We start from the raw sequence: 16,702 nt of genomic DNA, 5'->3' as shown, positions 1-16,702 counted from the left end.
CCCCTCAGTGAGCTGATCCAGTTCACACTGTCAGCAGAACACCAGAAAGTCAGAAAAAGGAAAAATATTTTCCTGATATCTTTGTGATCTCCATTTGCTTGGTTCAGAGTCAGAGGAGTGTTTGTATCAAAGGTTTTGGTTGCACAGCTAGGACAGGGAAGGTGAGAACATTGAGGAGCAGGGAGCTTTTGAATCATATCAGTCATTTCCCCAAACCTCGGTGTTGGAGAGGTGAGCTTCAGCCCTGGCAGCTAGATTTTGGGTTGCAGGCTGGGCTTTGTCACTTGTTTCCAGATACTCTGGTCACAGCTATGCTCACAGAGTCACAGAATTCACCAGGTTGGAAAAGACTTTCAAGATCATCAAGTCCCACCTATGACTCTTGTTGCCACCACTGATTAATGGTGGAGAACATCACAAGAAAGCAGACCTTGAAATTTACAATGTAAGTAAGGCCATAAAAGGCTAAATTGTTCTTTCCTTGGGGTGTGGTTCTGCATCAGAGGCAGCTTTCCTAAAAATAAAAGAATAGATTGCAGTGATCCAATCAATGCTCCTTTGTATTTGTCTTGTGGAAATGAAGAGCTCTGCTATTGCCAGCTTAATGTGTCACTGAAGGAAATAATTTCATTTCTGTAGAAATCTAGTTTGCAAAGATGCTTTTGACAGTGTAGAATACGAGGATGCTATAAAATGCTATTAACCTGAAATAATTTAAATAATGTTTCCTCTATTTTTTTTATCTATTACTGGTAAATATTTTTTTATTTTGAAACATTTAGGTTTGAGGGATAAATAAACTGTAAGATGTTCAATGGAGTTATATCTCTTCCCACTTTCCTTGGAACTTGTATTTTTGTGTGTGTATTATTATTTTCCTTTCTGTACTTGTTCACTGTGGGGTAGCTCTGCCCTTTCAGCTTCCTTGGGGTATGCTGATACTATAGGTTTATGCATTTGTATACCATATAAAAGCAAACAGTGAAATGTTCCTTTGTATGTAGATTTGTTGTGTTGTTTTGTTTTTTTTTCCCATATGGTTTTCACTTGCTGAAGTTCCAAAGAATCACTGGAAATTACAGTTTATATTTGGGGTGGATGTAAGGATACTAATTGATTCTGTCTAATGCCACTAAACCACGTTATTTGCCTTGAGCCTCTTTCTCTAGTCTGGTTTGTAGTATTAATGCTTAAGATGTTTTGCTGGCTTAAGCTCATCCTGTGGACATGCTCTAAATACTTCACCTTTTCTTGCGTGAAGAAACCTAATAACATGGGTTCCTGCAATTTGGCAGTTTTCTACCAAATGATAAAGCTGCAAACACTGAAGTGGGGAAGGAGGGGGAAGGCACGTGTCAGGTACTGGTGGCTTTACATCTCCATAAGAAGGGAATAATTTAACTGAAAAGGCCCCTACTCTGCAGCCAGTGTGGAGATGTGCTGTGGAGATGGAGGGTGGTATATACCTGGGTGAGTGGGCATAAAAAGGAGGAGCTGGATGGCTTAGTGATACTGGTGGACCAGCCTGTGCTGGGTGAGAAAACTAACTGGGAAGCGTGCTGGAGAGGTGGATGCAAGTGTTACAGCTGAACTCTTATCTCCCTTTGTTCTTCTGTGCCCTCTGGTGGATCTGGGTGCGATGGTATTGGTACAACTTGAGTGCGGCTTACCCTGGGTCTGAAATGCAGGGAATGTTGTGAATAGCTCCACTTGAGGAAGGACTTTCAGCTTTGATTGGTATCTCTCCCAATTAGGATGGGATATTGTAGTTGTCTCCTTGTGGGTAGCAGAGGAATACTGCTTTCCAGTTTCAGGAGCTCCAGAGGGATTAAACAGGATGCAAGGCAAAGCCTCAGTCTTTAGGTACAATTAACCCACTAGTGAAGCTAGCAGATTTCCTAAGGCTCTGCCAAAAATCCTGCTCTACAACCCATGGATTTGTTTTTTTTCCCCCAATAAGAAGCATGAAGATTAGTAAGGACCAGTAGGCCTTTTCCTTGGCATTTGAGGTTGGTTTCTGGTTGTAGACACTATGTTCTGTGTTGGACACAGATCTTAATTCATTCAGGAAGGGTTAAAATAATCCTTTAGGGTAGCTTTAGCCTCTTAAAGGGCAGGGTTGGTAATGGTTCTTACAGAAAGGATGTTTCGCCTTTCCTCCTTGGTGGGAGAGTTGCACCTCTTCCTGCTGCTGTGCTGGGGAGGAGACAGAAAACACTGGGGTAATTTTCACCTTCAGTTCACACCCTCTCTGCATTTCTCATGTGCTACTGGTTGGTGTTTGCTTTTCTTATGGACCATCTCTTGCTTCCACTGCTCCTAACATGGGTGCTAAATCCCCATCAAGGGAAAGGATGGGCTGTTTGGAAGACTATTTTTGAGGCTATTTGAGGTCAAGGCAGGGGAAGGCAGTGCTTCACCTTTTAGAGATGGGAAACAGCAACTGTTGGACCTCAGAGAAGATTAATCTCTTAGAATGATTTCGAAGGGACCATAAAGGTCATCTAGTTTCAGCCCCTTTGCTGTGGGTAGGGACACTTTCCATTAGGCCAGGTTGCTCAAGGCCCCATTCAGTCTGGCCTTAAATACTTCCAGGGAGGGGGCATCCACAATGTTCCTGAGCAACCTGTTCCATTATACTCCCAGAATTTCCCATTCACTGTTCCCTCTCTGGCAAATGGTTGTGATATTCTACACATGAAGCAAAGTGCAGCTGCAAATTCTGCAGGGGAGAGCAATGAGAGCTTTATTGAATGACTTTAGAGCTAGAGCCCGTCACTCTTGAGGTGTCTGGGGTGGGCTTTGAGAAGTTGTGATTTGTGAAAACATTTGCTGATGCAGGAAAGGTGCCATGGAATTTGCATTCATGAACCACAGTTCTCTTTCTGACAGGTTTGCTTCCCTGTTGCTCTTCAAGTATTTTTTTCTTTGCCAAGAAACCCAGGACAGAGAGCAGCAAATCTCTGTATGAAGCCAACTCATACAGGATAGGAGGCAGGGACTCTGCACAAGCCATTTTTTCTTCCAGGTGTTTGTTTTGGTGTAAAAAAAAAGTAATTATGTTGCAGCACATGGCAATATTGCAGCATCTAATGTGCTTTGCAGCATCTTGGTCACTAGGCCTCTAAATAAAGGGAACAGATGTTACATGTGCTACTCCCCCTGTAATTTTACTGTGGGTTTACTAATATGTGGGCTGGAGTAACTTGATTTTTTTTTTTTTTTTAAAGGTTTCAAATGAAGCAGAGTTCTTAAGTAGCTCTTCCTGATTGATTTTATTTTCCAGCTTACATCTGTGCAACTGATTTTTCTCCTTCTTGCTTTTGTCTGTTCCTCTTGTCAAAGATGGTGCTAGCTTGTTTCTTAGTTACTGTCTTTGTGATCCTTTGGGGATTTTCTTCTGCTTGGTGAGTAAGCAGAGGAGGAAGACGTTTCTTTAGGCTGTAAAATCCTCTCCAGTGAACCTTAGCATCACTACTTTGTCTCTGAGTCGCATCTGCTGTGGGAGAGGGAACAATGCCTCTTAATCCTGCACTGTCCAGGAGTTCTCCAGTCAGGTTATATTAGAAAAAATCCTGGGAAGCCAAGGATGAGGTGACACATTGAAGCTTCCCATGTCGGTAGTAAGAGATGCTCTGTCTGCTGGGGATCCAGGTGTATGTTATTCCATGTGCAGCAAGTGATGAGCTGTAGCAAGGAATATGGTCTTTAGGAGGGTAAGAGGCTACTGGAGTTGCTGGGATACTGCTGGGACTTGTTGGATTGCATCAGGCATGACTGAGTGGGGTCCCTTTAAAGGTTGAGAGTGTATCTAGGCAGTGGTTAACAGAAATGGTACATCAAGGGAGATGAATGTCACAGATACTCAGAAATCTTTTAGCCTGCCACTGCTTTTTGGAGCCTCTATGTGTGTCTTTCCCTTGTTCCTTACTTCTCTGCCCTTCTGGATACTTTTTAATGTTCTTCTGGGAGCAGGAGATAGAAGAAAGAGCTGAATCTTTCAGGGAGGAAGAGATAAAGTTGGCAGTAAGCCACAACTGCCAGGAAGTGGGCAGTGAGCTCAAGGCTGTAATTTATACATCTCAAATTTTGTGAGCAGTACTCCAGGAATCATTATGTATGGGCTTGGTTGACAGTACTGTGGTTTAAGAGAAAAACATCCCCTCAAATTACTCTTTAATTTGCAAGTCAAGAGACTATCAATTCAGATCTCAGCTCTTCTGCCCATAATTGATAATCATGTACGTTTAACAAACCTGCTATTGAACCAGGCCTCATACCTTTAATTCATCAGGTAACTGCTGATTTTTCTTTCAGAAAGGATAATTGAGAGGCTTCCAGCAAAGCTGAGATCAAACCTATACTGTAACATGGCAGATCCCAGACTCTGCCACACAGTCCTTCAAATAGAACTTTGTGGTATCTGTGTACTTAACCCCTCTGGGCTGTAGCTTTTGCTTTAATCCCCAGACTCTGGAAGCCAGAAATGAGTTTGGCTTTTATTGAGAGGCTGTTTAACAGAACTGTGCCAAGCTCTTGAATTGAAAACAGGCTATTGCCCTGAGATAGTAAAGTTAACAGTTAAACAGTAACAAAACCCCCCAACACTACAATTTCTGGATGCTCTTTCAAACATGCAAATACCAGATTTAAAGACTTGTGCTTTTTCACCTGTAACTGAACTTTCTCCCTGTCCTGCCTCAAGGTGGCAACACCAGGTACAGTCCTGAGTTGAGACTGAGGATGAAATCCTCTTTTCTGGCCTTGGAGGTGAAGAGTTTGACTGAGGGGCCAGTGGGACTATTCCAGATTTCCACTGTATGCATTTTTCCTTTTGATTACAAAGCTTTATGGTCTTGAGCTTCTTTCCAGAATCATTATCACATCTATGGTTGTCACTGTTATTAGTGATGTTTGTAATGGAGTGATGTAATCCAAACTCTGGTCTGTGATGAAATACTGCTCCCAAGCACTCCACAGGCCAGGTGCTGTGATTATTAATAACCCCTCTGATGTCCCATGTATCCACTTCCATTTTGGTTTAATGTGTTATTTCTTCAGCAGTGAAAAATTAGTTTGGAAGCATTGTGAGTTTGTTTGCCGGAATCCCTCTTTCCTGGAATTGAGGCATGTCTCTCATGGGCTCCTGTTCACTCACAAATGAACTGCTAATTAGGATGATGAAATTGCTGGGAGAGGTGAAACCTTCTAGTTGGCCAAAGAGAAGATTGTGGATTAATCTGTGTAGTGCTGAAGGCCCGACTAAAACTGCTGTTCAACATTCTGGTGCTAATGAGACTTGTATGTCTGCCACTTGAGAAGCTGAAAGTATGTCCTGTAGTTTTTGTGAAGAGCATGAAAGTGAGGGCTCACTCTTCTGCAGCATTTAGTGCTTTCATTCTACTGCTGAGGACTGGAAATGAGAATACTCAGCAATCTGTATAAGCAGTTTATAGCATCCAGTGAGAAAAGGCAGTTTGCTCTTTATGGATCGTTTTGGTACATGAGTGAAAGGATCTTGAGAGGCATATAGATGTTTAGAAGATTGCAGAGCATCATTTGGAGAGCTATTTGTCATGTGTGCCCCCTGCTACCATATTATATCACTTCATAGTTTTTAATGTACTCTCCTTGTGTCAGCTCATGTAAAGGAGGAAATTCTCCATCTCTGTGGAGTAGAGAGACACCAGGTGACTTGCTCTGTGTCACACTCACTGGGCAAGAACTACAGTTCAAGTTAGTTCCTTGCTCACTGTTTGAGCTGCTCAGGACCCATAGAAGGGTTTCTCAGGACCCACAGATACTGGTCTCTCATCCTCTAGTAGCACTTTTCCTGCAGTCATTCAGAATGTATACCTATATATATATATAACATATACCTATATAATAATATATACACACACCTATATAAAAATAAAGCCAAGGCAGGTGTTTTGAGCCTATTTCTATGTGTTTGCAGGCAGCCGACGGATAGTGGATGTGATGGATGTGAACACGCAGAAAGGGGTTGAAATGAGCATGTCTCAATTTGTGAGGTACTACGAAACACCAGAGGCCCAGCGTGAAAAGCTCTACAACGTCATCAGCCTGGAGTTCAGTCACACAAAGCTGGAGAACATTGTCAAGCGCCCCAATGTGGTAAGGGATCCTGTGGTGATGGTGTTTATTTTCAGCTTCTTCACAGTCACTGGTTGTGTCTGGGGTTTAAACAAGGTGATGTGAAGTATCTGTAGCTCCTGTCCATTAGTGTTGGGATCTCACTTTTTCTCAAGTAGAAAGTTAGTCTTGGCAATGAAACTTAATTTACAGGGATTAGCTCTGATGAGCTCTTAATCATGCAATTTGCATAGATACTCAGTTCCTCTCAAGGTATTTAGGGGAAATTCCATCCACAATTAAATACCTATCTATTGTTTTTCTTCCTCTAAGGAAGCTTAAATTATCAGGAAGCTTAAATTCCTTATATATGAATCCTTCTATTAACTGAAAAAACATTCGGGGGATCCAAAGCAAAGAAGCTGAAAACAGATTAAAAATTATTAAATTATTAAAAATTATTAAATAGAGAGTTTGGGCATCAGTTCTGGTTGACCAGGGAACAAAGGGGCTTCTCAAAGTAGAACGTGCTGCATATTCCCTCTGTGTCTGCTCATGCTACTAGATGCTCAAGGGACTGCTGGGTGTGAAACTGTAGCTCTGTAATATTTTGTTTTCAGACACTTTTCTCGTTCTCATCTCTAAATACTATTCTAGTTACACCAGCAGTTTTTTAGCTGGGGACATCCCTTGCCTGTGCAGACAATATAAGCACTGCATTTCTGCTTGAACAGGTCAAAGATAGATGGAAGCTCTAATTGCTGATTTATAGAAGTAATTCTTAAATAGTTTTTTGTGTTCTGTTATACACATATCACAAATTCAGTATTAAGCATAGATTCAGAGGCTTGCGCAGGTTTTTGATGTCATTCAGACACCAGTGGGTACCCTGGAGAAGTGCTCTAGGGAATTGCTGGTGTTCAGCTGATCCAGGTCTTCCCAGGCACATCATGCTCAGTGAGCTTTTAAAACATCTGTGCACATTTCCTGGGTGCTTAGAACTGGAAAATGCAATTAGGTACCTGTTACCACGTGTAAATGAGGATTTCATATCTGTTTAATATGACCTGAGTGCACAATTGTTTGTAACCCAGGAATATTTAGGTGCCACTGAAAGATCTATGTTCCCATGAGATAGTTGGGAATAGAAGGGGGGTTGCTGAGGAAATGGGTGCTGAGAAGAAGTCCAGTACATCAAGTCAGGTAACAGTGGGATACTATATTTTTGTAAGTGGTTCCCTTGATTTCTGCAGAGCTCTTAGAGACCACATAAGGCACAAATACTTGGCTCATGCCCCTTATTGTGTAAAGGCTGTGGGTTGCAATATCAGGTTATGAAATTATTTCAGGATTGAGGCAGGAACCAACAATATTTTTCTTCCCATACAATGATGATATTCATAGACTTGGTCCTATTTCTACTGGCTGCGTTATCTCCTTGTGTGTTATCAGCAGTACCTGGTGCAGGTGGAGAAATAGATAGAGGTCAGCCCCAATCTGCAAGAATTTCATGTGCTAATTGCCCTGTTAAGGAAAACCCTCCAGAGATACAAACAGTTGACTCATAGAAATAACACTCTTGGGTGGGCCTTTAAAAAGATTCAGCAGTCAGGAGGCTGCATGGGGTGCTAACCATGACCGAAGTGGACATCTCCGTCACAGGATAACTGTCAGGAATGCCTAGGGTAGGTCTTGCAGCTCTTATTGTCCCTTAAGTGGAGGTTTATTGACACCTCAGGGTGTTTTGAGCTGGGTCGGGATGTGCAGCCACACTGTGGCCAAACGCAGCACTACAGCCTGCCGCCCTCCGCCCAAGCTGAGTGGTGTTTTCACCGGTCTGAAACCCGGCACATGTGATCTACTTACATAACCAGAAGGGAGTGTTTTAAGGATATCCAGCAAAGGCTCCATCATCAAACCGACCAAAGAATGCGTCACAGGCTTGTCCTTGTTGCGGCTGTGACAGACAGATTGCAGTTCGTGCTCTGGCACCCAGCGCAGGAGCTGTGTGTTAGTGTGCCTGAACAATCCTCAAATTCCATTTCTTCCTCACCTTGCTGGCAGTGTAGTTTCAGCTGGTAAGCTTTTGCTGCTTTTTCCTGCCCACACTCCCAAAAAGTTTGGCTTTTGGACAAGCACTTTGGTGAATTTTATACCCAAGTAGAACGATGGAAGGATGTGCCCAGCAGGCACTAATTCAATTACTCAAACCAGTACTTGGCCAAAACAACAATGCTAATGTTCCTTGAATTGTAAGGTAGTGGAATAGTATCATCTCTTATGTTTGGATTTTCATGTTCATAAATGCTGCTTCTAGGCTGCTGGCTACAAAAATGCACCTGAATGCAAACAGCACATGATGCTGCAAGATGCTCACAGGACAGAAGTTGCACACCAGTTCAGCTGACTGCAAAACTCCTTACTTGGGGCTGCAAAAGCCTGGGTTGTGGTGCTGAAGTGCTGCACCTTAACAAGTTGAGTCCACAAGGCTTTTGCCAAACAGTAAGGTTCTTGATGTCCATGAGTGTCTGCTGCTGCTCTCATTGTTAGAGATTTAGGCAACAGAAGTAATTCTTACCATGTGCTGAGTAAGTAACAAATGGTTTTGGTGGGGCTTTCAGGTGGACTTAGTCGACTGGGTGGATAATATGTGGCCACAGCATTTGAAGGCAAGACAAACGGATGCCACCAATGCTCTTTCAGAGATGAAATACCCCAAAGTGAAAAAGTAAGTTTAAGCCTTTAAAAAAAAATCTGTCTTTGACCTCCTTGATTAATTCCTTTTACAGTTTTCTGAATAACATCTGTAATCAAATCTCCATGAAAAGTGCATTTTTATATTTTGGTTTTGAACAACTCTGTTTTGAAAATGGCAGACTGACCTTCAACAGTGAATTTTCCAAAAGTGCTACTCAAAGAAATCACTTCACAGGATACGGATTATGTCATACAGTTCCCCATGTGTAGTCCTTCTACAGACTGTAGTCCTTCTTGGGTTCTAAACAACTAATGGCTGAAAAGCTCAGCTGAGAGATGGTTTGTGAAAATGAACTTTAAGTCTATTTTTGCTATTTTTTTAAGTCTGTTTTGTATCTCCCCAAAGAGTCTGTCACTGACTTTTACTTCCCTGTTGACTTTTTCAAGTCTATAGACTGTTTTTTGTTTCAGAGGACCCACTCAGGGCTGGTTTGAGATCAATCGCAAGAGCATTTTCTCCTGCTTGTGCCTGTCTCAGCTCTCAGGTTTGGGCAAATTGTGATAACATAACCTCACCTCGCTGTTTCTTCTGCTTGAATGCCTTCCTTCAAACTTTTTTATATTATGATTGGAAAAAGGAGCTATTCTGGGGGAATGAAAATGCGCACTGTAAATTTCATAGGAATTAGTATAGCTGAGACAGGGGATGCTCTTAGTGAGCTAATGGCTATTGACCTGTATGGCTGATGAACACCATCCTGGAGGCCCTTCACTGCTCTTTCTGTTTTAGAAGCATTTTCTATTGGTGAGACCTAATGCTGGCAGCATCCCAGGCTTTGCTGTTGAACCAACCTCTGGTGTTTTGCAGGTTGCTCAGAACTCTTTCCCAATTGTAATGTCTACAGTAGATTGGTGCTAACACGTACAAAGGAGTGTGTAGTCAGAAAGTGATATGTAGCATTTATTCTCATCCTGCAAAAATACACATTTTTGGAAGGCAAAGGTCCCCATAATAGAAGAGTCTCTGTGACAGGCATCATGAGGAAGCCTGGCCCTATGATATGCTCAGCACCATGATTTCAGGGGAAGCTAAAGACATTCTGTCCTTTTGAAAGGAGTAGGCTGCTTGTTAGGGTAACTAGCTGTGGACAGCGGTGCCAAATTTCACATCTGCATTTGAGGATGTCCTAAGTGACTTGCCTAAGGTCACAAAATAAGCCAGTGGAAGAGCAGAAAATAAATCGTAGGCAACTTGATTCCCAAGTGGTCAATATATTAAATAACATTGTTTATAATCTGCTAGAGCTAAGAAACTCAATCAGGATTCAGGGCTTCAGGATTCATGGATTGTACAAAGAAATAAAGGAAAGGATCCCTTTACTAGAGGAGGCATATTCCAGATGCTGCAAAAAATGTAGCAAGCAGGGGAGAGATGGCTTAAAGGATAAGGTAGCACTACAGCTAACAGAATTCAGCAGAAAAAGCAGAGTATATTCTTGCACTTCACTACTTGCAGTGTGAAATGCCAGATGGTAGGTTTCAAAGAAGGATTTTAGAGAAGTAGCAATTCAACAGATTTTGACATGGAGCTTTTCCCATGTGTGGGGGGTGGCCTGGTGGAAAGGAAGGAGATGTCTGCTGAAGAAGCAAACACAGAGCCATTGAGGTTGATGTCACTGGCAAGGTGAAGGTGAGGGTTGACAGCTTGATAAACTAGTAGATGTGATAGGTAGAGGGAAGCTAAACAGTGGAAAAACTGTAAGTGCTTGAAATGTGACAATAGAGTTTGATGAGGAAAAGGAGTTGCTGTGCATGAGAGTTAAAGAAAAGGGTGATGCAGCTGGAGGGATGAGGATGTTGCTAGTGAGCATCATCTACCATAAGGACTAGAGAAAGCTGATTCGCAGCACTGTCGGCACAAAATCCTCATCAGTCTGAAGAAGCAGCAAAGATAAAAGCAGTAACAAACATTGGTAATGTAGCAGCACAAGAGAAGTTGTTCTGGATCAGGACAAAGCTCTCTGGTGCTCAGTAACGTGTTTGCTGCTGGGTGCTGTCATAGGTGCTGTCATAGATGCCCTGGGAGGAGTGTAAGAACTGTGTGAGTATGAACAGATGACATCCCTTTAAATTATTGTCTGAACTTCTGCTGTCTGCAGTTCAGGCAGGGGCTGTCCTGAGGAAGAAGTGGTTTCTGTGTGCTTAGTGGCTCTCTAGAGATTTCTCCTCCATGAACTTGTCCAGTTTAAATATGAACTCCTCAAGAGATTAGCTTTTTCCATCTCTGGAAATTCAGGTTGACCCTTCTCTGCATAGATACCAGTCCCAGCTATCACTGTGAGCACCCAGAGGGTACAAGCCCTTGTTAAAGAGATCACATTCAATTGTGGAGCTAAATGTCAATGCTGTCACTTGTTTCCTGCTGACCATTGCTGTGTGTGATTCGTCAATATTGATATGCTTTATTAACGACTGTTGTTGCTCAGAAATGGGATTGTTTCACCTCAGTCAGGTTCTCAGCATTCTCGTAATACCAAGAGTTTGCACTATGCGATACCCACCATTACCGTGTTCCCTACAAACAAAAAGCACTCCAGCAAGCGCGTTGTGGTTTTGCAGACACAGATGGCATTACCAGACACAAATGTCTGTCTTGGCTCCTGCACGTCAAGTTCCGTGCTGGGAGTGAAGTTAGAGAACACTCCATCTGCTGTGCTGCTTCGGTTACCAGGAGCACTGCGCGCTGGAGACCGCCCGGGCTTTCGTTTGGCCTTGCACCATTAGCTTTTTGTAGAAATTCTGGGTAATGAGGTTGTTTTTCTGTCTGTAGGTAAATGACCTCTTACCTAATGGGAGCCTTAGGGGACTGAGTTAAGTGGAGAAACGGGTTCTGTGAAAAATGTGTAAAACTTTCCAAATCCTACCTCTTAAGTGGTAAGACAACATGAGGGATGAAGGAGTTGACTAGCTGAGGTTGTATAAATTGGCACTGCCCCTGAAGAAACAGCCCTATGCCCACATTGTCCCATCCTCACTGCTAGAACACACCATTGTGCATCTTCAGAGTAAACTGGACTGGGGACTTAGATGGGCTCAAAAACCACTCAGAAATAAAATAGAAAAATGGGACGTTTTCAGACCATCCAAACCACCACATGGCTGCATAAATGCTTGTTCCAACCAATGGGCAATGCAGAAGTGTGAGGGGAAAAAAAACACCAGCAGTGGGATCCCTGACAAAATGCTTCTGCAGTTTGTGCAAGGTACAGGGCCACAAAACACTGGGTGAGCAAGCAAGCAGCTCATGGCTGCAGAGGAAGCCTGCTCCTGCCTCTCCTTTTTCCTACCTCTGGTTGCAAGCTGCTGCAAAGGGCTGCACAGATGTGGGAGTCTGGCTGAGAGCAGGCAGCGTGCTGTATAACCAGGAGGAGGGACAGGCGGAAAAGGCAGTACTGTTCTAACATCGGTTTTTAGGGGCAGAAGCACCTGGGATGTCTGTGGTACTGCAAATCCTAAGGGTAGCAAAGTGACAAAAGGAAAGTCAACTGGGCTTAGAATTGCTTCCTCATGGTACACCGTAACTGTTTTCAGGTAGCTCAAAACAAGATCAGAATTAGTTTTCTGTTGGAATTCAACCTGAAGTAATCTGGATACAGCTAAACCTGAACCAACCCTAAAAAAGTACTAATTTGATTTCTTGTTTATCAAAACAGATTGCCCTGCTGAAATGATTATTCTCTTTATTAGGTGTTGTGTTCGTAGCCTTGCAAGATTATTTGCACAGCAGTGGCAGTGAAATAGCTGCTGTGCAGGACATGGTGGCTGTAGAAATTGTAACAGGCACTTCTAAGAACTTGAGAATGGTTGTGCTACAGGACAAATTAAAATGGAAGTCTCAGTCTCTACAACACCCTTTTGGCCTTCAAAATCCTTCCTATTACTTAAAATGTCTACGCACTGCCATAATAGGCCTTTATATTGCTGCTGTCCTTCAATTAAGGATGGGGTATCTTGTATGAAACATTTACCTGTTCACAAAAGGACACTGCTCTGTTACCATGTACTCAGCCGTATTTTCCCTCTCCCAAACGGATGCTTAGCCATCCATCCCTTTCTATTAATTCATTTACAAAGTAGGGATGGATTTAAACAGATGCTAAAATGCTCTTCTGAGCTGTGGTCTAATTAGAAGCTGAGGGTGTGCCTCTGGAGACAGAGATGGCCTTTTGAATTGAGGAAGCTTCCAGGTCCTGCAACACAATCTGGCACTGGTTAATGCATATAAGATACTTGTATGCACTTTGTGTGTCATTTGTGAATTGCTTTTGATACAAAGCCACTCTATAAAATGTAACTAAGTACAGAAAATTAAACCAATAAGTGCAAGTTCTCATTAAAACTTTTCAAGTTAGCAATGTAAATAAAATTTCATGTCCGCAAGTCAGTGTGTTAGTCTGAAATTCTCCTTTGTGCAGAGCCTGGAGGACTTGCAGCATCATATTTGTCACTGAAATAGGCATTGGTGTTCAAAATGGTTGGTTGTGAGCCTGGAGCTGAACAGCCATGTCAGAAGGATGGAGAAGTGAGTCGTGTTCTTATAGACACCAAAATGCTGTTCCAGGGGTGGATGGTCCCAGCTCGCTCTGAATTGGCAGCTTGGTTAATTTCCTTGTGGCAGCAGTTGCCTTCTCAGAAATTTAAGTTTCCAATTAAAAAAAAAGAAAGGGGGAGGGGGGGAGAAATGACACACCTCTTCATTATTAAAGTTCAAAGGTAACCTTCCCAGCAATGAGGTTTGCAAGCAGCCCAAGGTGGTAGCTGGGTGTCATTCTGCTGATTCTGTGTGGGCTGTTAATACCAGCATGTGATGACTGGAAGGTAAATCACACTTCCCCTGTAAAGTCCCCACTGGTGGCAGCGGATGCTCAGGTGTGAACCCATCCTGTGCTTGGTGTTTCACCTCCAGTGGGTCTGGGGCAAGGGTGAGACGAGGAAAGTGTTGCCACTTACTTTGGTCCCAGCATGATCTACCAGTGTAATTTGCAGTTACTTCACAGAATCTGTGGTGCATCACAGCAAAGAGTCTTTCTCTTATCGCGGGTGTTGTTTTTGTCTGACAGACTCGCATCATAACCCCCTCAGGGCAGGAAACTGGGTCTTTCATGTGCTCTAGAAGTGCCTGTTGCATGCACCTTATTTAATGATTAGCTACTACTTGGTCTCGATAGGTGGTGGCTTGCTTTTCCCTTCAGGCTGGAGGCGTTGAACTTTTACTGGAAGCACTGGTTAGCCATCCGGGCTGCCCCACTCCTGAGGAGGGGAGCAGGGCGCAGTGTGTTAGTGGCTTTGGGCAGGCTGTGGGGCTGTTGGCCGGGCAGGCTCTAGGGCTGTTGGTGGGTAGGCTGTGGGGCCGGTGCCGGAGGCTGGTCCCCAACACGGGCACGGCATCCCACCCTGGCCAGGACTCTGGAGAGCCTCTGGATGGGCAGAGCCCGCAGGCGGAGGTGCGTGCTGCAGGAGCCCTCCCTGAGGAGAAGCCCGGGCGCTTCCACTGAGGGGGAGCCGAGGCCCTCCCCGAGTAGAAGCCTGTGGGGCAGCCCGCAGAGGAGAGACCGGTGCCCGCGGGGGTGGGGCGGCAGACGGGCCGGGCTGTCCGGCCCCGTGTCTCCCGGGTGACAATGGTTTCTTTTGTCTTGCGGCGTTAATTTGTGGCTTGCAGTTGGAGGGCCCCAGAGTGGAAGCGCTGCTCGGTGCGGGTCAAGCCGTTAGCGTGCGGAGTCGCCCGAAGGTAGCTATTGTTTCCCGCTGTGTCCTTCCAGCTCCCGCTTCCCGATGCTGTGAGGCGAGGCCTCGGAGAAGGGGAGCCCGGGGTGCCGCCGGGAACAGCCGCAGCTTCCCTCCTCCGACGCCCGGGAGCAGCTCTCTTGTCTGGGGGCGAGGGGCGAGCGGAGGCAGAGCAGGGCCTGCTCATTTCCCCGGTTTGGCACTTGCAGTTGGCTCATGGGTTTGTGGTATTCGGTTTCAGGCTTAGGGATTTCAACCAGCCGGCGCTGCTCCTGAGAGGAAGGAAGAGTGAGCTATACTTTTCTCATTGGCCCGAACAAAAAACAGAAGCCTCTGCTGGGGTTTGGGAGTGGTTTATGGGCTGAGCTCAGTGGCAGGGGAGCCCTTGCAATGCCAGAGGGAATAGAGCCGTATGGTGCGCGGTGCCTATTGCGAGAGAAAAGGAGCTGAGCTCAGGGTAATGCTGCCTCGGCGTGTGCTCGCGTCTCCCCGAGCTGATGTGCATGATCTGCCTTCCCCTGCCTGCCGTGTGCCTGCGCATCCCGGCGTGGCTGTCGCTGTCTTTGTTTCTCTGTTTGCTTGCGGGTTTGGAGCTATGCGTGGCGAGTGCATTGTGGGTTTGCCTGGGAGCGTGGGATCTGCGCTGGCTTGTGGAGCGGTCTCTGTGTGTTGTTGATGTGTTCCCAGCTCTCTTGTCTTTGCTTAGTGGTTCAGCTTCATTTGTATCATTTCCCCCTCTCTCTTTTTTTCTTTTTATTTTTTGGATCTCCGTGTTCTTCCCTGTGAGTTTGCAGGTTACTCCATATTTCTTCACATCATTTCTCTAACAAATTTTCCTAGATTTTTTTTTGGGGGGGGAAGTTCCATTTTTTTCCCCCCACACTGTAAATCCTTCCTCCAAAATAACAATGCATTACCTTGAACAGTTTCAGGCTTATGGAGAGCAGAAAAAAACTCTTCAGTGGGGCTGGGAAGCTCCCCCTACAACAGATTACAAGCAGCTGCATGTTTTAAAGCCCTAACTGAGGCTGTGCAGGGAGGTAAAGTGGAGTATGCAGGGACTGGATATGGGAACAATTGTGAAAAAAAAATTGAAGTTAAGGCATCTATTGCACCATTTGTATTTTCAGGGTATAACTCTGGTCAGATTGTCTCCCCATGCCCTACTTGGGATTGTGTTCCTCTATAATTCACTTTACCTGCTCTGGCCCAGAGCCTTGAAGGCAGGGAGCAGAGACCAGAGCATGCTGTGGGATGTAGTTTGGATTTCTTTCAGCATGGATGCTCTGTTACGGCTTTTTATTTTTTCTCTTTATTATTGATTTGGTTTTGTTTTGGTTGGTTGGGGGGTTTTATTATCGAAAAAACTGAAAAATTGAGCCATTCCCCACATTAGCAGCTGCTGGTGATGAGAAGCTGCTTGTTGAGGTTGGAGGCGAGCGGTGTATAAGATTAGCCGTGGCATGGAGCTGTGCTGGGACCATGTGACTGCGGTGTACATTGGAAGAGGAAGCTGTAGAGGTCAATGCAAAGGCATTGTGCCAGACTCTGGCAACAAGGGAGATTGCTATATGGCGGAAGATTGCCTTTTCAGGCTCCTGAGTCTTTTGGTAGCTGTTGGGCCTGGACAAAAGCAGCCCTGTAAGATTAACAGCAGAAATTCAATGGCATAGCTTGTTTGTGGATGGAAAGGAAAACTCTTTTTTTCCCCAGATGCTCTGCAGGTTTTTATTAATCACCATATGTAGCTCTTTTGCTAAAACCACCTTTATTGGAATGGAAATTGTTGTGTTTAGAGGAGTTTCAAGAAAACAAGGAAAATACGGAAAAACAAGAAGGGGAAATAAAAAAAGAGTTGCATGTTTACAGTCACATCTACCTTGGTGTTTTCTCACAAAACTAAATTTTAAGAACTGTGAATTATCAGAGAATTCAATCCTGCTATTTCCTCTCTGAAAACAAATGGATCAACAGCTTCAAGTGTCGATTATGGACTGCTGAGGAATAAATAACTCAGGCTAATGTTCAGGCCATTTATGCTCATTTACAGTATTTTAATGTGCACAGGTAACTGGTGCTTGTGGTAGAACTGTCTTAGAAAATTTTTTTAATGTGATCTGGTTTA

At 44.2% G+C, this 16,702-nt stretch overlaps 1 protein-coding gene across 1 annotated transcript in view; it reads left to right on the top strand.

The window, feature by feature from the left end:
• Positions 1 to 16,702, top strand: part of KDM2B (lysine demethylase 2B) — a 114,423-nt gene that overhangs the window by 21,976 nt on the left and 75,745 nt on the right. Inside the window, exons 5-6 of the mRNA XM_054392499.1 lie at positions 5,960 to 6,138; positions 8,718 to 8,824. Of these exons, the coding sequence (XP_054248474.1) occupies positions 5,960 to 6,138; positions 8,718 to 8,824 (286 nt within the window). The remainder of the gene's footprint in view (positions 1 to 5,959; positions 6,139 to 8,717; positions 8,825 to 16,702) is intronic.

Source organism: Indicator indicator, chromosome 26, assembly GCF_027791375.1.
Source record: "Indicator indicator isolate 239-I01 chromosome 26, UM_Iind_1.1, whole genome shotgun sequence".
NCBI classification, from domain to species: Eukaryota; Metazoa; Chordata; class Aves; order Piciformes; family Indicatoridae; genus Indicator; species Indicator indicator.
This window is presented reverse-complemented; position numbering and strand designations above follow the sequence as displayed.